General features: G+C 45.6%; 2 protein-coding genes across 27 annotated transcripts in view; one reads left to right on the forward strand and one right to left on the reverse strand.

Moving 5' to 3' along the window:
• PICALM (phosphatidylinositol binding clathrin assembly protein) overlaps window positions 1–4238 on the forward strand; it is a 120530-nt gene extending 116292 nt beyond the window's left edge. For all 20 annotated transcript variants that reach the window (XM_005287533.5, XM_005287540.5, XM_005287534.5 and 17 more), the window contains one exon: window positions 2899–4238. Coding sequence is in view for 8 of the 20 variants with exons in the window: in XM_042855987.2 (XP_042711921.2) it covers window positions 2899–3119 (221 nt within the window). In the remaining 12 variants the exon portion in view is untranslated. The remainder of the gene's footprint in view (window positions 1–2898) is intronic.
• Window positions 4239–10444: 6206 nt separating this feature from the next.
• The window catches only part of CCDC83 (coiled-coil domain containing 83), a 32820-nt gene continuing 20457 nt past the window's right edge, over window positions 10445–22807 (reverse strand). For 5 of the 7 annotated variants that reach the window (XM_008170858.4, XM_005287581.4, XM_065581709.1 and 2 more), the window contains 6 exons: window positions 22220–22311; window positions 16294–16362; window positions 14830–14951; window positions 13633–13727; window positions 12744–12931; window positions 10445–11209 (listed from right to left, as the gene is read on the reverse strand). In XM_008170858.4, coding sequence (XP_008169080.2) covers window positions 11033–11209; window positions 12744–12931; window positions 13633–13727; window positions 14830–14951; window positions 16294–16362; window positions 22220–22311 — 743 coding nt within the window. In that variant the 3' untranslated portion in view covers window positions 10445–11032. The remainder of the gene's footprint in view (window positions 11210–12743; window positions 12932–13632; window positions 13728–14829; window positions 14952–16293; window positions 16363–22219; window positions 22312–22807) is intronic. The other 2 variants (XM_042855985.2, XM_008170856.4) reach the window with 1 other exon arrangement.

Consider the following 22807-nt stretch of genomic DNA (forward strand, 5'->3'; position numbering starts at 1 on the left):
ACACCTTTGGGTATGGTGCATCACACACCATATTCTTCTGACAGCAGCCTACCTATTTGGCACCCAGAATGCGATTACTGATGCTCTCAGCAGAAACTTTGCAACCAGCCAAGAATGGGAGTTGCATGACTCTGTAATCATGGACATCTTTGACCAATGGGGAACCCTGGTGAGGGATCTTTTTGCACCCCATAACAATACCAAATGTACCCAATATTGTTGGAGAGGAGGAGTTGGAATTCAATCACAGGGATGCCCTAGTCCTCAATTGCTTGGACCAGACGAATTATGCCTTCCCCTTCTCCCCCCTTACCGCAAGTGATCCACAAGATCGGACAGCAGAAGGCAACAACCATCCTGATAGCCCCATTCTGGCCTTGCTGATCGTGGCATCTGCTCCTCCTGAATATCAAAGCACCCTCCAATCACACTTTGAACATTCCCAGAGCTGCTGACTCAACACAGTGGCAGACTCAGACAGTCCCACCCACACACTCTTTATCTTTTTGGCTTGGTTTTTGAATGCACACCTCCACTAGTGCAGGAATGCTCTATGGCAGTACGAGATGGCCTCTCAGGCAGCAGGAAGGAGTCCACAAGGCGCTTGTATCAAGCCAAGTGGATGTTTCACTTCCTGGGCTACCAAACAGGACCTTGTCCCTGAAGCAGTGGGCATCCCACTACTCATGGAATATTTCCTTTATCTGAAGGACTCAGGACTGACCGCCAGTTCCATTAGAGTCCGTGCATCTGCCATAGGCGCCTTTCATCTGCTGGTAGACGGTCATTCAATCTTTACCCGCTCTTTAACTGTGCAGTTCAGGAAGGGTCTCCTGTGAAAATACCGTCCCATTCAACCTATCGCCCCCAAAAGGACCTTAACTAGTCCTCATCTTGCTGATCACCATCTTCAAACCTATGCTTGCTATCTCTCCTTTCCATGAAAGTCGCCATTTTCATTGGCTAGGAGGGTTAGCAAACTGGGGGCCATGATGGCTAACCCCCTTCACCACTTTTCATAAAGACAAAGTCTCTCTACAATTGCACCCCAAGTTCCTTCTGAAAGTGGTTTCCCAAATCCACCTCACTCAACACATATACTTTTACCTACTTTCTTCCCCAAATCTCATACCTTGAACAAGGAAAGAAGGCTTCATTTGTTAGATGTTCGAAGGGCATTGGTTTTTTTATCTTGAGCAAACAAAGCCCTTTCAGAAATCTCCCAGGTTTTTTGTTGCCATAGTGGAGAGAATGAAAGGACAAGCCATTTCCACCCAGAGAATTTTCAAGTGGGTCTCAGGGTGCATTATGCACTTCTATCAATTCCGCCTGAAAGGATTTGGGCCCAATCCACGAGAGTGCAAGCATCAACTACAGTTACACTCCACAACGTGCCCCTCGCAGACCTATGTAAGGTGGTCACATGGAGTTCGGTACACACTTTTTTTGATGGGCTATGCTCTAGTGAATGATTCTGCAACAGATGCTTTGTTCGGAGCAGCAGTCGTCCATTCCACAGGCTCCTCGCACCATCCTCTGACATAAGTACTGCTTGTTAATCACCCTCAGTGGAATACAATAGGGACCATCACTAGACGAAAACAAGGTTTCTTATCTGTAACTGAATGTTCTTCGAGATGTGTGGTCCCTATCTGTATTTGAAACCCACCCTCCTTCCCCTCTGCTGCGGAGTCAGTAGCTCTGCAGTAGAGAAGGAACTAAAGATGCCAGCAACCCCCCCGCACCCTTTATCACCTGGAGCGAGACCACAAGGCTACACAGGGCACATGTGCAGACTGCCGAACAGTACTACTTTCAAAAGCTCTGACTCTGGGCACATGGCACATGCACATAACCCCTCAGTGGAATACGGATGGGAACCACGCATCTCAAAGCACATTCAGTTACAGGTAAGTAACCTCAGGTTGTTTTGGCTGAAGTGTAACTCCAAAAACAGTGATTCACAGAAATTATGCTCAAGCAGTGCCATTACAAAGCTTGCTGAAGCCCATTAATACTAATTTTGCTTCTGTCCATTGGAAACACAATATGATTCTCCCTGTTTTGAGCTCCTTCTTTACTAGACTGCTGGCAGCATGCATCCCAAATTCCAGACTGAAAAATGGGGGACAATTGTGCTCATCGAGCGGAGACCACCTGGCAATTATTTCAGTAGGAAAATTTGTGGATCTGTGTCTTTTTGCAACAGGCGTACAAAATTCTTATGAATATTTACCATCTGTGGTATACAATCTAATTGACCATTCTCACCATGATGAGAGAACTGAACTATTATCTACTATGGAGAAATAGATACTACACCTGCTAACTGTTTCTATACAGTAAATGGCATTGGAGTTTTCTTTTGCATAAACAGTGATGTTAATGTGTCTGCTTTAAATGTTTTTAAAGGTATATAATGAAATGTGTGTGCAAATATAAACTACTTTGGAAACATTACCCTTTAAAAGTACTGATTTTAGTGTGCATAACCTAGAGAAAACCGAATGCTGTCTTTCTAGAGTAAAGAGAAATAGGACATTGAGCTTTTCTTTTGATGTCTTAGTGCTAGATTAGTTTACGATGCTTGGGCAGTGACAATTTTGTGATGGCGACTTCCTTTTTCTGATCTTTTGGACAAACAGTGCAGCCAATGCACAGTAACATTACAGAAGAGTGCGTACTTGGAAAGAAATCCCAAGGGCTTGTATACAGCTTCATTCTTGCTGTACATTTTTATTTTGATCAGCATCTTTGGAACTTTTATTTCTGATAGTCTGGATATGGAGGACTTTCCATGTCCAACACATACTAAGGGATCAGAGACCTTTATTTCTTAGTAAGTCTCATTATATTGAGTAGAGAAAAGTTAACTTGGAATGTTTTTTGTCTTTCCAGATACAGTTTATGTAATCACGCCAGATGAGAAAGGAACAGCTCCCAAAAGACACGTGCTCAACAGCAAACCCCTACTTCCAGCAAAATCCAAATTGCTGTATTTTAACTCCTCTTCCTTTAAAATGATGCAGGAAAATCATGAAGGCCCACAAAGGAAACTGGGACGACTCTCTAGGAAAGTGTCAATACATGATATAAAGCCAAGAATTCCCCTGATTTAAGATGTTCTTTTCTGGTGACTAATGCGTCAGTACTTTCAACTCCTATTAATATCCATAATCAGTAACATACAAAGAGAAGCTCTTATTCTGAAATTGTAAGATTTGTATTTGGAAATGCTGTGAGGAATGAAGATGAGTGTCCTTTACCATAACTCAAAACAAGATTTTCTTTGGGGGATCAGATCCTAACTCTTACTTCTGCAGTTATCTTTTCTTCAGTCCTCACAAATGTAGACACAGCAATGAAAATTAACTTTTCTTTTAAAAAAAAATTATATATTCAGTTTGCAGTAGACATTCCTTATGTATTGTTTGTATTTATTTATGATTATCAATTTAAGTAACATTAATATTGTATCAAACTCCTTATGAAAATGAGTATGGATGTATACAGTATGTCTGATTTTTTTATCCACAATAATGATTTTGATTCAAAATGCTTTTCAGCTGACATATAGAGCACTAACTATTTTAAAGGCCTGAATCTTATGAATTCTCAGTCTGTATGGGAATTAGGAAAGTTATAAAATGCATTAATCCTTTATAGTCAATTCTGTGCCTAGGATTTTGCAAGGGAACAGTTAACTGACAAAGAGAAGCACTACATTTTTAATTCAGCATTAGTGCATTGGGAAGGAACTTTATTGCTTTGTGCTTGGCATGTCATTATTTTACATTTGACATAAGGCCTTTCCAGAATGAATGTGAGGAATTGCTTTCACTTTAAGACTTTCCTTTTCTTTAAAAACTCTAGGAGGTATTATGTGAAAAAAGCCTTGATTTTCATTTGGCTAGTGCCATGTTTATGATCATGTACCTTTTAAAAAAATAAATAAATAAAAATAAATAAGGGAAGTAGCATCTTTACAAATGACTAGCAAGAATTTAGTTAATGAAGAATTAAAGCAGCACTGTTGATCGGTGCTTTGCGTAAATACATCGTAACTTTTGGGTCGAAAGGGGCCTTCAGAAGGATAGTCCATGATATGAAAGCAATTCTGTACATGAATGAAGCATACTTGCTGCATTGTCTCTGCAGATTCTATTTTTGTTTAAAATATTAAAATGTATGTTAGCAAAAATGGGTGGATTTTCAAATAAAATGCAGCTTCCACAGAACTTTTGTTACAGTATGAAAGCATGAGGTACTTCTTTTCTTTTTGCCTCTTAAAATGGGCAAGGATTATTGCTTTGTTTACTTACAGTACCAAATCTATTTAATTACATGCATATTACATGCTAGGAAGTGCACCAATATGAATCTGTCTAGATTTTTATACTGTGCCTCCCGCCATGGTGGTACAGCACCTTAGTTTTATTGAAGTGAGTGAATACAGCTTCTCACCAAGAGCTGGATCTATTACTTGAAATCATTGGTGTCTGGTGTCCCCTAACATTCTCAAAATGCTTATAGCAGCCAACTTGATGCTTGTAACTGGGTCACATAGAAAGAAGCATGAACAGGCTTACACCGGTTTCCCTTACACAACTACCTTAAAGGTTCCAGCCTTGGGCCATGGCTGACAAGCTGGAAGCATCTTGCTGAGACATCAGTCGCTTACTTTGGAGACAGAGTTCCCATCATGAAAGCAAAGGGCTTACTCAAAGTCTAGGAAGAACGATGCAAGGGCCTGTTCATAATGAGGGGAACCTAGTAGGGCTGTTTTCAGCTGTTCTGACGTTTGCCCTGATGTTTAAATCTTGACCTTATATTGGCACACATTGTAAAATGGCTACTACACAAGTAACTTTAAGGACTCTGAGCAGGGCTGAGCCAATATTGTTCTGTTAGTATGCAAAGTGGACATATTGCCTGTACAGGTTGGTAAAAGGTTTTGAATCTTTAGTATCCCCCACTAATGCACTTCTCCCAGGCTGCTACCTACTACTTCAGAGGTTCATTTGAAAAGTCTATAGCTCTTTGTTTGCAACCAACAATCTTTAAAATGAAGTGTCTCTGATGTGGTGATGTCCTTGTTTTATAAGTAGGGCCCTATCAAATTCACAGCAGTGAAATATAGTCTCCCCTGTGACATCTGGTTATTATAAGGGGATTGCAAAATTACCACCCTTCTGCACTGCCTTCAGAGCTGGGCGGCTGGAAAGCAGTGGTTGCTGGACAGGCACCCAACTCGGAAGGCAGTGCCGCCGCCACCAGCAGCAGCGTAGACGTGAGGGTGGCATGGTATGGGGGGACATCACCTTTGGGGGGAGCAGGGACAGCTGTATGGGTGGGCACCATGGGCACCCCGCCACACACACACACACACCATGGCCCCTTTAACCTCTGAGTGCTGGGGAGGAGCACACCCTTTCTGTAGGTCCCCAAAACTGGCTGTAATACTGCAGATGTGGCCTCACCAGTGCCAAATAGAGGGGAATAATCACTTCCCTTGATCTGCTGGCAATGCTCCTACTAATGCAGCCCAATATACTGTTAGCCTTCTTGGCAACAAGGGCACACTGTTGACTCATACCCAGCATCTCATCCACTGTAATCCCCAGGTCCTTTTCTGCAGAACTGCTGTTTAGCCAGTTGGTCCCCAGCCTGTAGCGATGCATGGGATTCTTTAAACTTAAGTGGAGGACTCTGCACTTGTCCTTGGTTGAACCTCATCAGATTTCTTTTAGCCCAATCCTCCAATTTGTCTAGGTCACTCTGGACCCTATCCCTACCTTCCAATGTATCTACCTCTTCGTGTCATCCACGAACTAGCTGAGGGTGCAATCCATCTCATCATCCAGATCATTAATGAAGATGTTGAACAAAACTGGCCCCAGGACAGATCCGTGGGGCACTCCGCTTGATACCGACTGCCAACTAGACATCGAGCTGTTGATCACTAATTGTTGAGCCCAACAAACTAGCCAGCTTTCTATCCACCTTATAGTCCATTCATCCAATCCATACTTTTTTTAACTTGCTGGCAAGAATAGTGTGTGAGACCATATCAAAACCTTTGTTAAAGTCCAGGTATATCACGTCCACCGCTTTCCCCATATCCACAGAGCCAGTTATCTCATCATAGAAGGCAATTAGGTTGGTCAGGCATGACTTGCCCTTGGTGAATCCATGTTGACTGTTCCTGATCACCTTCCTGTCCTCCAAGTGCTTCAAGATGGATTCCTTGAGGGCCTGCTCCATGATTTTTCCGGGGACTGAGGTGAGGCTGACCGGTCTGTAGTTCCCCAAATTCTCCTTCATCCCTTTTTTTAAAGATGGGCACTGTATGTGCCTTTTTCCAATTGTTCAGTACCTCCACCGATCACCACAAGTTTTCAAAGATCACAGCTAATGGCTCTGCAATCAAATTAGCCAACTCCCTCAGCACCCTCAGCTGCATTAGCTCCGGCCCCATGGACTTGTGCACGTCTAACTTTTCTAAAATGTTTAGGTATCTTTCTTTGGGGATAGCTGTCGTGTCTGTGGTAACAGCCTACTATGCTCTTATTCAGCATTAAAAAGCATTTTCAAAAGATGAGTGAAGACTAGCATCTACTCTAGAAGATAATATGCTAGAGCCACAGGGCACTCACCAGTTGGTGAGGTTCTCTGAAAAGTGACTCAAAAAATGACATTATGGTGTTCCCAACTGATGGGTTCTCAGTGACTTCCTGTAGATTAAACCTTGAATCCAGGTCACGTTAGGTTCTTTTTGGCTCCAACACCACCCATCAAGATTCTGCAGTCAGCAGTGAGTAAGCAGTTCTGATGGCCTTTGTCTTGTCCAACAAGTCAGGCATTGAACAGGAGACTTCCAGGGCTAAAAGCATCAATCTCCACAGCTTGAACTAAAGAGCCAGACTTCGTAGTTATGTCTGTAACAACTCCTACCCTCTGTAGGTGGGGGATACACAGCGGTGAAAGTAAGCCGGTACGGTCCAGTATGGCAAGAGCCGGTACACAGCCGACCGTACCGGCAGCGGGGGAGCTTCCCCAGGCCAGTGATTTAAAGGGTCTGGGGCTCTCAGCTGCCGCTACCACAGCCGGAGCCCCGGGTCCTTTAAATCTCGATTTAAAGGCCCAGCCTCTTCTGGTTGAGGCCCCGCCCCCGCTCAGGACTCCGGCCTACCAGTAAGTCCTTTAAGTTACTTTCACCCCTGGGGACAAACACACAGCCCAGTGAGTTACCTGACCATGCTAATAATCCATGAGCCAGAATAGAAGGCCGCTTGCTGTCCCAGAGCTGTGCTGGCTGTACAGAGCAAACAGGAATAAGTAGAAGCTAGTTTTACTTGCTAAAGTTAGCAGATATGCTGAGCAAAATGATGCCATTTTTAGTCACTTCGGAGTAGAACTGTATTTGTGGGGTGAAGCTACCTTCCATTCTAACCATAGATCCAGAGTCTCTCACTGCTGCAGGGACCCCATAAACTCCATACATTTTAATGGAGACACTAGCATAAAGCTGGAATAACAGCGATGAAGCACATCCCTGAGCCAAACCAACACACCTGCAATTTCCATGTGTGGTTTTTATTTTCTGAAAAGTTTGAAGCTGATTCAACAGAGAGATGAGGCTGCAGTGACAGAGATCTCACTTGTATGTCTCCGACAAACTTTTCCTTAGTCCCTCTTCATCCCAACTCCAGGATGGCTTTGCCTAGAAACTCTTCCAAAACTGGGGCCTTTGCCAAGGAATCCTGCTTTCAATTATAGTTCTGGTGGGGACTGCTGGCAGTGTCCATGAATTATAGCTCCAATGCAGTTTGAACACTTCATTGTCTTGATGAGGAAAGAGCTGCAGTAGGGAACCACCTGTGGGGCTAGTCACTGAGAACTAGAGCCACACTGGAGGGCAGAAGTGTACACGCTGGGCAGGAGGGGGGCCAAGAAGTGAGAGAGACAGACACAGGAGAGTAGAGGGAAGGAAAGAAAACCTGGCCAGTGTTCCAGAAATTGCTCGCTCAATAGCCAGCCCCCATGTAGCACTCTTTGTTGTCGTCTCTTACTGGGACAGCAAAAGCATGAGGCAAGGAGCTACATGGTGGGATGGCACCTGGTCCATTGACAGGGTGGGAGGATCCCACAGGAGTGGGCTCTGCAACATTCATTCCTGTCACTGAGTAATTCCTACAGGCAGTGCCGTAACAAGGGCGAGGCTAGTGAGGCACTTGCCTCGCGTGCACAAAGGGGAGGGGCGTAATCACCTCCTCTCCGCCTCCTCCCCTGAAGGCTCCACCCCTACTTCTCTGAGCCCCCACTTCCCGCGAATCAGCCAGACCAAAAATTAAATAAGTGATGTATCAGAGCTTTCGTGGGTGAATGCTCCAATACGTCAGTTAGTCTATAAGGTGCCACAGGACTGTCACTTTTTACAAATAAGTGATAGACACTCCTGGGGTGGTGAAGATTAACACTTACATAAAACAGATGCATAGCCATGTAATCCACAACTGCTTGGCTCAACAGGAAAATTATACAGAGAGGAGTCAATCCTAAGCACTGGCTGCAATCCAATTAAGCACATGTTTAAGGGCTTTGCTGGATGGGGGCCAAAGTACTTAGCACATTGCAGGACTGTGCTCATAAAGAGGAGTTTAGTGGATTCAAGATGTTTACACTTCCAGCCTATTAGCTTTAGTCCTTATCAAAAACTGCTTTCAAATGTGTCTATTTATTTGACACTCAGTGCACTGGGAGAATGCCAGCATTGGTAGGAGGTCAGAGTTCAGGTAATTTGGGTAATGTTCATACTTCCTAATTATTGTACCCTTAACTCTGAATTGCCAGACTAACCTTTGCCACCTGGGTGAGAGATTTGTGTGTTTGGGATGTGAGATGGGTGGGGGCAACAGCTGACGGAGAGTCCCAGTTATCACCTGCCGGCTGCAGTGATGACAAACCTACAGCCCAGAGCAGGGCACATGAGTGGAGAACAGACTAGGTCACTGAAGGCTCAAGGCTTGCTGTGAGAAGGTAAATTGCTTTGGTTCTGTTCCTGTAATTTAAGAGAAAAGCCTGTCTAACTTAGCTGGTCATGTAGTGTAAGATTAGATGAGACTGAATATGCATACAGGCTGTTTGTTGTTTTGAAAACTCTTTTTCGTCCAATGTTTTGTTCCAACTACTAAACAACCATACTTTGTTCTAACCAGGCTGTTGGTCACTGTGGCTCCTGAAAAAAGGAAACAGATGTCCAAAGCCCAGTCAGGCCTGCAGGGCGATAGGTGTTGGTAGACAGGAGGTACAGTACCCAGGTCCTGCTCAAAGAGCAGAAAAATCAGTAAGGCTATGTCTACATAAGAGAGCTTACAGCAACAGAGCTGTACCAATGCACGCACCATTGTAAGATCCCTCATGTAGTTGCTCTATGCCGACAGGAGAGAGCTCTTCTGTCGATATAATTAATCCCAACGAGCTGTCGGCAGGAGTGCTTATGCCAGTGAAATTTACATTGCTCAAGGGGGTACAATATTCACCCTCCCCCCCCGAGCTACACAAGTTTTACTGACATAAGTGGCAGTGTAGACGTAGCCTAAGGCACTCAGAGTGATCAAGGAGACAGATACACAGCCAGCCCCATAATCATGACAGGTCTGAACAATATGCCCAGCATGTTTTAAAATCCCTTAATTCAGAGGTTTCAAACTCCCGGCCCGTGGGCCATCTGTGGCCCGCGAGCCTCCCCAGCATGGCCTGTGAGGCTCCAGCAGTTTTGGGGCCCGGTCTCTCCCTTGGCCCCACCTGCCGCTTCCAGGCGCTCCCCCCTCAGGGACCCCGGCAGCGCAGCAATACTGAGCGGCATCTGCCTGCTCACTCCAGTGGCTGCCGGCCCCTCCCTGAGGCCCAGGGGCGAGGCGGGGTAGAGCTGTGCCTCCGCGCACTGCCCCGAGCACTCCTGCAGCCAATGGGACGCTGTGGTGGCGGTGCCTGGGGGCAGAAGCGCACGGAGGCCCGCCCGCCCCGCCTTGGAGCCCCAGGTAAGTGCCAAACCCCTGACCCCCTCCCGACATACCCCCTCATCCCCCAAACTCCCTCCCAGAGCCTGCATCTGGTCCCCACACTCCCTACTGCCCCCAAACTCCATCCCAGAGCCTGCACCCCAGACCCCTACCCCCACCCAAACTCCCTCCCAGAGCCTGCACTCCAATCCCCTAGCCCAGACGTCCTTCCCCACCCAAACTCCGTCCAAGAGCCTTAGGCAGGTGGAGGGTGGAGGTTTTTTGGGGGGTGGAGTTTTGTGGGGGCGAGTTCTGGGTGGCATGAGTGACATTGGCCCACTGGGAGGATTTGAGGACTGGCACTGGCCCTAAGGTAAATTGAGTTTGAGACCCCTGCTTTAACTGAAGAATATATACATTTTTAAATCCACTTTCTGGTGTTGCAGTTTAATTTCATGCCATTTATTAAAATGTATCTGATCCTTCGATTTATGGAGGTGAAAAGAAAATCATTCAACCAAATATTTTGGCAATAGTTTGGATTATTCTCAACATACTGTACTTTGCTTAAACCGAGTAGTAAATACTTAGCAGCTTCCACCTTTTATGTCAGCCTACGTTTATCTGTTTGTAATGTCTAATCAAACTAGAATTCTATATCTGGAAGACTGCAAGTAGGGACCATAGAAGTCAAATATTGACCCTGATCCTGCATTAGCTACACCCCATCTACATTAGTGGGAGTTTACACTGCACAAGGAATGTGCAGGTTCATGCCCACCGTCTATAGTACTATGGAAAGAAACCTTTATATTAGCCATCTAGAGACATTCCTGTTAATGCAGCCAGCTATTTCAATTGTCTAATATTTAAATCTAATGCTTTAGGTACTTAAGAAAAGAGCGTCCATAAAGCATTGTGTCACAGATTACCTGGAAAACAGATCAAAGATTTAATGAACTTCAAATTACATTTCTAAATGAGCAATATAAATTAGTCTATTTTTAACCAACCAGGACCTTTTGTTCCTAAGTAAATACAGATTTGATCATGCGGTATGTGATGTGGCCCTCTGATTTATAGGTATCAAAACTGTCTTCAAACTGGCATTTGCTTGACATTTCTCTCAATTCTTCATGAATAGGCATGGCTCTTCCCACTGCACTCATCAGTTTCGTCCCCAGGGGACCCAGTTTTGAGTGTTCCTGGAGTTGCAGAAGAGACGGGGAATATTATTGTTCATCAGCAATTGCATGGCAAAAGAGAGGCACTTCAGAAGACTACTATTTTTCTTTTTAAAGAGACTCGGTAAAGATGTCCTCAAGGGATTCCATGTTCAATAATTTCCATATCAAATGTGCTTAGTTTACAAGTAAAAAAAGGTTCCCATTCCAACTGTCAGCCCTGCCAACTCAGTCTGGGATTTAATAGCCTTAAATACACTCTGTGCCCCTTTGCACTTACACCTGGGAAGCCCTAGTCCAAGGCTATGTCTACACTGTGCAGTTTACAGCGGCACAGCTGTGCCACTCAAGTCTTGCCACCATAAGGTGTGCTGTGTAGCCGCTCTTTGTCGGTAGCAGAGAGCTCTCCTGCCGACAAAATCAAACCAGCCCCAGTGGGGGGCGGTAGCTTTGTCAGCGGGAGGGCGTTTCCCACCGACAAGGTGTTTTTTTTTTTTTTTTTCACACCCCTGACCAACAAAAGTTTTAATGAGAAAAGTGCCATGTAGACATAGCCCAAGCCTCCCCGCAGACAGTGAGGTCTGGAAGAGGTGGCCTGGCCATTTACCCTTCCCAACCCCAACTTCAGAAAGGTCTAAGGCCCAGACAAAGGAGAGCACTTGAACCCACACATTACCCTTAATGGCACTTGGGGTGCAGTGTCTCTATGGCAGCATCTCCAACTCTTTTCATGGGGAGTGTCACCCTGGCTACTTATACAGTATATCTTGTGACAGACCCAGACCAGTGGGGTACAGGAGTCTGGTAGAGGGCAAATATACCGGTCACTGGAAGAGTAGTTTTCTGTTCCCTGAGTGACCAGAGCAGGGGCTGCACTAGAGTAATCAGGAACCTGCTAGAACCAGTTAAGGCTGGCTGGCTAATTAGGACACCTGGAGCCAATTAAGAAGCTGCTAGAATCAATTAAGGCAGGCTAATCAGGGCACCTGGGTCTTAAAAAGGAGCTCATTTCAGTTTGTGGTGTGAGTGTGAGGAGCTGGGAACAAGAGGTGCAAGGAGCTGAGAGTGAGCTGCTGGAGGACTGAGGAGCACAAGCGTTATCAGACACCAGGAGGAAGGTCCTGTGGTAAGAATAAGGAAGGTGTTTGGAGGAGGCCATGGGAAAGTAGCCCAGGGAGTTGTAGCTGTCATGCAGCTGTTACAGGAGGCACTATAGACAGCTGCAGTCCACAGGGCCCTGGGCTGGAACCCGGAGTAGACGGCGGGCCCGGGTTCCCCCCAAACCTCCCAATTGACCTGGACTGTGAGTTCTTCCAGAGGGGAAGGTCTCTGGGCTGTTCCCCAACCCACATGGTGAATCTCTGAGGCAAGAAAATCCGCCAATAAGCGCAGGACCCACCAAGATAGAGGAGGAACTTTGTCACAATCTATAATCCCAAATGTGGAAGCCAACAGCACCTTTCGCCATAACAGTGCTGCTGGTAGCTCATTTCCTGATTTTAAAAAAGCTAGTGCCACAGTAAGTGAAAGAAGCCCCATTGATTTTATCCTTTACCTGGATATCTTTTTCATCTTCATACAATAGATAGTTGAGAGCAGGAGCCATTGGCTCTCCCCACAGATCCTCATAGCTGTCTTCCTGCTTCTCGGCCTCTGTCTCTGACTGAGTATCTGAAAACACTTCCTTCTCCATGGCTAGGGGTGCTGTGCTCTTGGTGCTTTCATCTCCAGCATCTGTCTTTGCTTTTTGGGGGGGGAAGTCCAATGAGATGTTAATGGGGTTATACTTTGTGAAGGTTAGAAATAAAGCTTATCATGGAAATTGTAATTTTGTAATCTTTACTATGAGGTTGCCAGGGAGACTCCCAAATATACAATATGGACAGGTAAAAAAAGAGCAATGGACAAGAGTAAATAGTTTTATGCCAAATGCACATGCAAGCCGCTGAGATACTGCTGCTCTACCCATAGCACCACTGTATATCGCACAATCCAGTGGAAAATCTCTCAAATTGACAGTTAATTCTGCATGTGTCTTGGACAGACACACTGAGACCATCCTCTTAGACCATGGGCCACTGTACTGCTGGAGGGACCATCTTTGAGATGAGATGTAAGACAGTATATGATGATTCGTGGGCAGTAAAAATCCAAGGCATCTTTTGATCCTAGCATCCGGGCCTGGCCCAATTCCATTTTGGGAAACTACATCCTACTGACCTAAATATCTATTTCACTTAATACAATAGTGTATTATTTTTTTCCTGTCCTGCACTGTGATGTAGAGCTGCTGTGCAGGCTGCTAAACCCGAGATAACTGCATTTCAGTGGTAGATTAAATGATCACCATGTACATTAGAATGTTTTCAAAGGACTTTGCAGACAAAAAGTACTTAATGTAAGATTACTTATAAAGTTCCATGACTTTTTGACATGTGCATTACCTGCATAATCTCTACCCTGTAGTCCTTCCAAGTCCTCACTAAGCAATTCCTCTCCTTGAACTTGCAGGCCAGCTCCCTGGGTAAGAAATAAATGCCTATGAAATTTAAAAAAAAACACATGACATTAGATCTCTGAACATATTTCCCTAGAAACTGGAACAATTAACGATGCCTTGTTTTCAGAAAAGACGTACTCGAAAAGCCAGCTGACATTTAACCGCAAGCTCAGAATAATGCAATGGTTTAAAAATGTGATTGAGGCAGCCAGGTAGCTTAATGACTATGCTCTTTTGTATCCCTAATTCAAGTCTGCCATAAAATTCAAAGAAAACAAATGCAGTCTCGGATCAGTACACGGTCCAAACCAGAGCTGAAAGTCTTCACTTAGAAGCAGTCCAAGGTTCTTCTAGCAAGGAGAGTTAGAGACCCCTTTTGTGGTTAAAATGTGACTGCTACAGCAGGGCTGAAATCCCGGGGCAGGGGCAGTAAAGAGATGACTGATAACCTCTGGTGTTACACACTATGTTTATCATACCACATGTGCTAAATTAATTCTCTTTTGGGGAATAAGTTAGCGCCATTAGATGTGAAGGAACTTCATGCTGTGCAATGTACCCTTACAGTGCCATGCAAGAGCCTCTTCCCTTATTTCTGCTTAATACGGCCTGTCATCTGCGGTACTTGGGACTGAAAAAACTGAATTAGAGCATTAGCCTTCACGCCCCCAAATATCTGAACCAACAATAAGGAGCTGTCCAGCCTGCACAGCTAGATATAGGGGGAGGTGTGGCAAGAAGGAATTCTTCCTCCCAACACCATAGGACTGCAACCCTAAATTGTGAGCCTTGGGGGGGAGGGGGAGGAGGAGGAGAAGGGAGATCTGTACAGCAGGAGATAATCCAGCTCTGCCACCCCCACATCCTGATCCCGATGTGCTGGTGCATACAGAGTCACAAGGTAGCTGAGCTTCAAAGCATGCCCCCAACATCCTCAAATTCTACCTCTTTTGAATAGGAAAGCTGCATTGGTTCTGCTGCCCAGGGACACTGAATAGCTGTGGAGGCAGCAGAAGTAGTTTCTAGGGCCCAGATTCTCAAAGGTATTTAGGTTTCAAATGCCCACTGAAATCAATGGAAGTTAGGTGTCTATATACCTTTGAGGATCTGGGCCTAGGTCTGTAAATGGAACCATTCTTACCCCGATATTTTAAGATTTTGAAGTCTGCAGTTAAACAGGCTCCTAATCATATATATATTTTCTTCTTCTAGTAGCTGAGCAGATGCTTCCAAGTCACTTACTTCCTTTCGGTACATTTCAACCTGTCGCAGATGAGAAAAACATGAGGCAATCTTGAAAGAGAGGGGGACCTGCACAAAGGGTCACGATCCTGGAGCTTCCTGAGTTCTTATCCTGTCTCACACTAGCTCCCTCTGTTGCCTTAGACAACACAGAAGGTCAAGAGGAGAACGACCTGGATGTATTGATTGATCACAGGATGACTACAAGTAAGGCTGCGAGTCTGTCACGGACTTCTGCAGCAGCCAGTGCTGGCTCAGGGGCTGCCAGAGCCAGGCAGCCCGTAGGGCAGCAGCAGCAGTTTGGGTGTGTGGGAGGGGGCTAGGAGTTGGTGGGACATGGGGGGGCACTTACCTCTGTGGGGGGCTCCCCGGCTCCCACCGGCATGGTCCTGTAGCTACTTCTAGGCGGAAGGGCCAGGGGGCTCTGTGCGCTGCCCGTGACCGCAGGCCCCACCCCCACAACTTCCATTGACTGCAGTTCCTGGCCAATGAGAGCTGCACAGCCGGCGCTTGTGGCAGGAGCAGCATGTGGAGCCCCCGGCCACTCTGCTGCCTAGGAGCTGCAGGGACACGCGGAGCCGGGTAGGGAGCCAGCCCCACCAACCCTTCCCCCCGACCCAGCACCAGCAGGGGTCCCAGGCCACCTCCCCTAGCATCAGTGGCATCCCCAGTCCACCCCCTTCCTCCAGAGAACCTGCAGCCCCCCTGCCCAAGTTTTAGTTAGGGATATATAGTAAAAGTTATGGACAGGCCATGAATTTTTGTTTACTGCTTGTGACCGGTCCATGACTTTTACTAAAAATACCCATGACTAAAACGTAGCCTTAACTATGAGCCATCAATGTAATGCAGCTGTGAAAAAGGCTAATGCAGTCCTAGGATGCATCAAACTAGGTATTTCCAGTAGAGACACGGAAGTGTTAAGGCACTGGTGAGACCTCATCTGGAAGCTGGAGCACCCACGGAAAAAAATTAGCATGTGCCTATTTTATTGCAGCACCGGCTTTTAATACAAATTTAAACTACATTCTGTAAATGTCTGAAGGACTGAGCCCTAAAATTGTATCCTGGATGATCTTGTACATTTCTACTTATTAAACAGTTGCTTGTATGGAGTGGTGTAGTCACTAGCAGGGCCATGATTCTGGCTGTCATTGCAATTGTGACAGGATATGCATCTTGACGTCACAAACCGAGAACCTGTCTTTCCCTCACAACTCTGGCTTACTTAGGACAACATCCTGCTCACCTTTCTCACTGAAGTCCTTAGAGGCCTACAATAAGAAGCAAAGTGATGACTACAGACCACCACTAAATTCAAACCCTAATTATCATGGCGTGAAAAACCAGATACTCCTTTTACCTCTTCCTTCAGCCATTCATTTTCTTCAATCTCCCTGTGACTGGTTTTGTCAATGTGCTTTACGGCATTCTGAGAAAACAGAATTTCAGATCTTCTCTGAAGACAGAACTTTGACAATGGCACATACTTGAGGAAAACATTTTTAATGGGCAGTTTAGTCCTCGAGGCAGGAAACATCCACACAGGGAACTAGAAACTGTGCAAGGTTCCCCTATACCATTTTCTTGGGAGACTTGAAGAGGCTCAGCTTGGGGTAGGCAGGAGGGTTAGCCCTCAAATCGGCTATTCCTCACAGATGTTCCAGTCCAATGCAATTTGTGACCAGTTATTATTTCTGATATGAGTTTCCCTAAATAAGAGCTTTCTCCCTCCCTCCCTCCATATCTGCCATTTCTGATTTATCCTGCACTGAAGTTATAATCTTATCTGTGTGAAATCAGACTTTTGCAATGGAAGGAAGGCAATACCACAAATTCAGTGTTGTGACCCTGATCCTGTGGGGCTCCTTTCAGGTACAGAAGTCCGTACTAGTGAATTTGATTGCAGGATCAGAGATTTGTCTTCATTATTGACTCCTATAAGAAATGAACTACCAGGAATCCCTTGTTTAGCATCACATGTTTACAATCCATGGGTCTGATTCTCTTCTCACACCACTGTAAATCAGGAGTAACTTAATTGAAGTCAGTGGCCTGGTCTACACTACGAGTTTAATTCGAATTTAGCAGCGTTAAATCGAATTAACCCTGCACCCGTCCACACAACAAAGCCATTTATTTTGAAATAAAGGGCTCTTAAAATCATTTTCTGTACTCCTCCCCGACGAGAAGAGTAGCGCCAAAATCGATATTGTCATTTCGAATTAGGGTTAGTGTGGCTGCAATTCAATGGTATTGACCTCCGGGAGCTATCCCACAGTGCACCATTATGACTGCTCTGGACACCAATCTGAACTCGGATGCACTGGCCAGGTAGACAGGAAAAGCCCCGCGAACATTTGAATTTCATTTCCTGTTTCTCCAGCACAGGAGAGCACAGGTGACCACAGAGAGCTCATCAGCACAGGTAACCATGCAGTCCGATAATTGAAAAAGAGCACCAGCATGGACCGTACGGGAGGTACTGGATCTGATTGCTATATGGGGAGAGGATTCAGTGCTAGCAGAACTTTGTTCGAAAAGACGAAATGACAAAACTTTTGAAAAAATCTCCAAGGGCATGATGGAGAGAGGCCACAATAGGGACTCAGAGCAGTGCTGCGTGAAAGTCAAGGAGCTCAGACAGGTCAGAGCTGCAGACATGCCGCTTCTACGCTGAGCTGCATGCAATTCTAGGGGGGGCCGCCGCCACTACCCCACCTCTGACTGTGGATTCCGAGGCGGGGGTAATCTTATCAGCCACACCTGAGGATTCTGCGGACGGGGAAGAGGAGGAGAACAACGAGCTTGCGGAGAGCACAAAGCACTCCGTTCTCCCCAACAGCCAGGATCTTTTTCTCACCCTGACTGAAGTACCCTCCCAAGCCAGTACCCAAGACCATGACCCCATGGAAAGGACCTCAGGTGAGTTTACCTTTTAAAATATAAAACATGGTTTAAAAGCAAGCGTTTTTAATGATTAATTTGCCCTGAGGACTTGGGATGCATTCGCGGCCAGTACAGCTACTGGAAAAGTCTGTTAACGTGTCTGGGGATGGAGCGGAAATCCTCCAGGGACATCTCCATGAAGCTCTCCTGGAGGTACTCCAAAAGCCTTTACAGAAGGTTTCTGGGCAGTGCAGCCTTAATCCGCCCTCCATGGTAGGACACTTGACCACGCCATGCTAGTAGCAAATAATCTGGTATCATTGCACAACAAAGCCTGGCAGCGTATGGTCCCAGTGTTTGCTGGCATTCAAGCAACATCGGTTCTTTATCTCGCTGTGTAATCCTCAGGTGAGTGATATTGCTCATGGTAACCTGGTTGAAATACGGGAATTTAATTAAGGGGACAGAGGTGGCCGTTCCTACTGGGCTGTGTGGCTCAAAAGAAATCCTTCCCTGCAGTTAGCCAAGCATGGGGGGGGAGGGAATTGGCCATGAGCTTTTCATGTTTGGCTAGCAGGGATCTTCCCTGATACCAGCCACGCAGTGGGGGGAAGGGTAGAGCGATCATCCCAGATAATTCATGGCGGCGGGGGGGTTAGTTTGGTTTCTGCGGGGATCTTCCCTGATACCAGCCACGCGGTGGGGGGAGGGATAAAGTGATCATCCCAGAGAATTGGAGGGGGGGGGGGCGTGGTTAGTTTGTTTTCTGCTGCTGAAGGTTAACAGGAAAACCACAGCACTCAACAGGCTTTGCTTGGTATGTGGGAAAGGAGGGCGCAGAAGCCAAAAGACAATGGCTTACCATGGCCGTATGCAAGCCAAATTCTGTTGCCCGGACCTGCGTCTGTGATCTCTAACACCAAAGCCACAGGCACTCAATATTAAGATACAAAATGCGACCTTGTACTGAAATCACATGTGCTATGTAATGTGAATAGTGTTGTTCACCGTGAAAGAGTATAACATTTTACAGAACAATGCTATCTTTTTAAAAACTTCTCTCTGTTTTTCCATCCCTCCAGCAGCTGCGAATTTTTCAAGCTTCCCTCCTCCGTCCCGAAGGCTATCTCAGATAAGGCGGCGGAGAAAGAGGACGCGAGATGAGATGTTCTTGGAAATAATGGAATGCACCCACAATGAAAGAGCTCATTTGAATGAGTGGAAGGACACGGTATCTAAGTACAGGAAAGATGCCAGTGAATGTGAGGTCATGAGGGACGCTCGAGATGAGAGGTGGCAGGTTGCAACGCTGGGGCTGCTGCGTGATCAAACTGACATGCTCCGTCGTCTGGTGGAGCTTCAGGAATGGCAGCAGCATAACAGAGTGCCGCTGCAGCCGTTTTATAATCTCCCTCCCCATGTTCCACAGCCTCCTCACCCAGATGTGTAAGAAGGCTCCATGCACCCTCCCAGTCCACCCCAGTGGACAGCCCAACCAAAAGGCTGTCATTTATATTAAATTTTTTTCAGTGGCCTTTTCCTTCCCTCCTATCCTCCTCCCAAACCCCACCCGGGCTACTTTGTCAGTTCTCTCCCTATGTTTATAATCAATTAATAAAGAATACATGATTTTTAAATGGTAGTGACTTTATTTCCTTTAAAAGCAAGCTGTGATTTAAGGGGGGAGGGTGGTTTGCTTTCAGGGAATGAGTCAATCAAGGGGGCGGGTTTTCAACAAACAGAACTTTCACACCGTAACCTGGCCAGTCACAAAACTGGTTTTCAAAGCTTCTCTGATGCGCAGCGCTTCCTGGTATGATCTTCTAATTGCCCTGGTGTCTAGCTGCACATAATCAGCAGCCAGGCGATTTGCCTCAGCCTCCCACCCCGAGATAAAGGTCTCCCCCTTACTCTCACAGAGATTGTGGAGCAAGCAGCAATAACAATGGGGATATTGGTTTGGCTGAGGTCTGACCGAGTCAGTAACGAGCGCCAGCGACCTTTTAAACATCCAAATACACATTCTACCACCATTCTGCACTTGCTCAGCCTATAGTTGAACAGCTCCTGACTCCTGTCCAGGCTGCCTGTGTATGGCTTCATGAGCCATGGCATTAAGGGGTAGGCTGGGTCCCCAAGGATTACTATAGGCATTTCAACATCCCCAACCGTTATTTTCTGGTCTGGGAAGTAAGTCCCTTGCTGCGGCCGTTTAAACAGAGTGTTCCTGAAGATGCGAGCGTCATGAACCCTTCCCGGCCATCCCACGTTGATGTTGGTGAAACGTCCCTTGTGATCCACCAGCGCTTGCAGCACCATTGAAAAGTACCCCTTGCGGTTTATGTACTGGGTACCCTGGTGCACCGGTGCCAAGATAGGGATATGGGTTCCATCTATTGCCCCATCACAGTTAGGGAATCCCATTGCAGCAAAGCCATCCACTATGACTTGCACATTTCCCAGAGTCACTACCTTTCGTAGCAGCAGCTCAACGATTGCTTTGGATACTTGCATCACAGTAGCCCCCACAGTAGATTTGCCCACTCCAAATGGATTCCCGACTGACCGGTAGCTGTCTGGCGTTGCAAGCTTCCACAGGGCTATCGCCACTTGCTTCTCAACTGTGAGAGCTGCTCTCATCTTGGTATTCTGGCGCTTCAGGGCAGGGGACAGCAAGTCACAAAGTTCCATGAAAGTGCCCTTACGCATGTGAAAGTTTCGCAGCCACTGGGAATTGTCCCACACCTGCAACACTAGGTGGTCCCACCAGTCTGTGCTTGTTTCCCGGGCCCAGAATCGCCATTCCACAGCTATAACCTGCCCCATTAACAGCATGATCTCCAAAGTGCCGGGGCCCGCGGTTTGATAGAATTCCATGTCCATGTCCTCATCATTCTTGCCGCCGCGCTGCTGTAGCCTACTCCTCGCCGCCTGGTTTTGCAGGTTCTGGTTCAGCATAAACTGCACGATAACGCGCGAGGTGTTTACAATGTTCATGACTGCTGTCTTGAGCTGAGCGGGCTCCATGCTTGCCATGGTATGGCGTCTGCACTGTTCACCCAGGAAAAAGGCACGAAATGGTTGTCTGCCATTGCTTTCCTGGAGAGAGGGGAAGGATGTACCCAGAACCACCCACGACAATGTTTTTGGTCCCATCAGGCATTGGGATCTCAACCCAGAATTCCAATGGGCGGAGGAGACTGCGGGAACTATGGGATAGCTATGGGATATCTACCCACAGTGTAACGCTCCGGAAATCGACGCTAGCCCTGGTACATGGAAGCACACCGCCGAATTAATGTGCTTAGTGTGGCCGCATACATTCGACTTTTTACAATCTGTTTCCAAAATTCAAATTCTGTAAATTCGGATTAATCCCGTAGTGTAGACATACCCAGTGAAGCTAAACTTCTAATCTTCAACGGGATCTAATGAAGTGTGGGATCCTACTGATGGACATACAGATCCATCAGCATAGATCACTTTGTTGATTGGATATTAACACTGGTATAAATGAGAGAAGAATCAGATCCCACATATATTGATGAAATCTAACAGTTTGTCGTTAGACTACAGAAAACTGAAGTATGTTTTTCTAACTTTCTGACCATTTTGGTCCACTCTTGGATCAATCTTAATGCTTGAGTGAGAAAACAACATAATATAAAACTTCAAAAAAAGAACATACTAAGGCTGCAAACTCTTATGCACATGTTTAACTTCAGTGGGACTACTCACATGTTTGAAACTAAGAATATGTGTTTGCAGGAACAGGGCTTTGTTCATTGCCAGTTTTGTTTTTGCAAAGACAGCATTCGAAAAATACTTATTCATGATTTTTTGAAATGTCAAAAGTTATTTAAGTTGAAATTCTAAACTGAAACTCTGTATTTGCCTTTTTTTGTTCCGCATGTTCATGTTTACATTTATTTTTTGAGACTTTTTTAAATTGCGAGAAATATCAATATTTGGACATTAACATTTGTCTGTAAATGTAAAACATGCCACTTTCTGTATTTTTTTATTATAAATTCAACATTTTATTGTAAATCCCACACTCTTAGAAATTTTCACTAATTTTAATTTTTCAAAATTAAATTCCCAGTAAAATGTCAAGTTCTTGAGTGAGCCTCTGTGCCTCAGTTTCCCCAACTGTAAAATAGGGATGATGCTACTGACCTTGTAAAAGCTCTTTGAATAAAGAGCATGACAATATTGGTCAACGAAGTATTTTACAGTTCATTTTATTCTGTTCCAGTCCATAAGATACCCTGTCATTCCACTAATGAAGGCCCAAGTCAGTCTTTTTTTTTTTAAATCCAGTTTAAAATCAATAAGAAGAGAATGAGTATTTGTAATCAAGACACGATTAGCATTCAGTATAAAAGCAGAAAAAGTACCTCAGTAGCCCATTCCTTCTTTTCATTCATTTGTTTCTCAACCAATCTGTCCATTTTTTCTTTTGTCGTTTCCAGAGTATGTCTATAATATTCTTTCAAAAGCAAAGCAGAAATCATTAGGAGTCACTGATTCCCTCTGCAGATGATGAGATAACTGTCTCGGTGTTACTGAGCTCATGGGACTCTACAGCCAGCATCTCTTTAGAGCATGTCGATATTGCAGTGAGGGTGTGACTGTACACAGGGAAGTGTATCATGCTAGGTTTACTCTAGCTAGCATGGGTAAAAGGAGTAGTGTAGATGTGGAGGCACAGGCTTCAGCTTGGGTGAGCAACGCAAGTACAAACCCGAGAGGGAGTCAGAGTATGTACCCAGGTGGCTATTCCAAGCCCCCATCACCACCAAGTCCTGTGCTTTGTATGATTTTATATCCTATATAGATAGGCTATATCTACACTATGAGCTAGGAACGTGCTTCCTCTGCTCATGTACACAGACTTGTGAGAGAGAGTGCAAGTATACATACCAGTGTAGCCCTGGTCTCACAGACAACAGCAGCGAAGGCGTGCAAACCCAACTGAAAATGGT

The sequence above is a fragment of the Chrysemys picta genome, chromosome 1, assembly GCF_011386835.1.
Source record: "Chrysemys picta bellii isolate R12L10 chromosome 1, ASM1138683v2, whole genome shotgun sequence".
In the NCBI taxonomy this organism is placed as follows: Eukaryota; Metazoa; Chordata; order Testudines; family Emydidae; genus Chrysemys; species Chrysemys picta.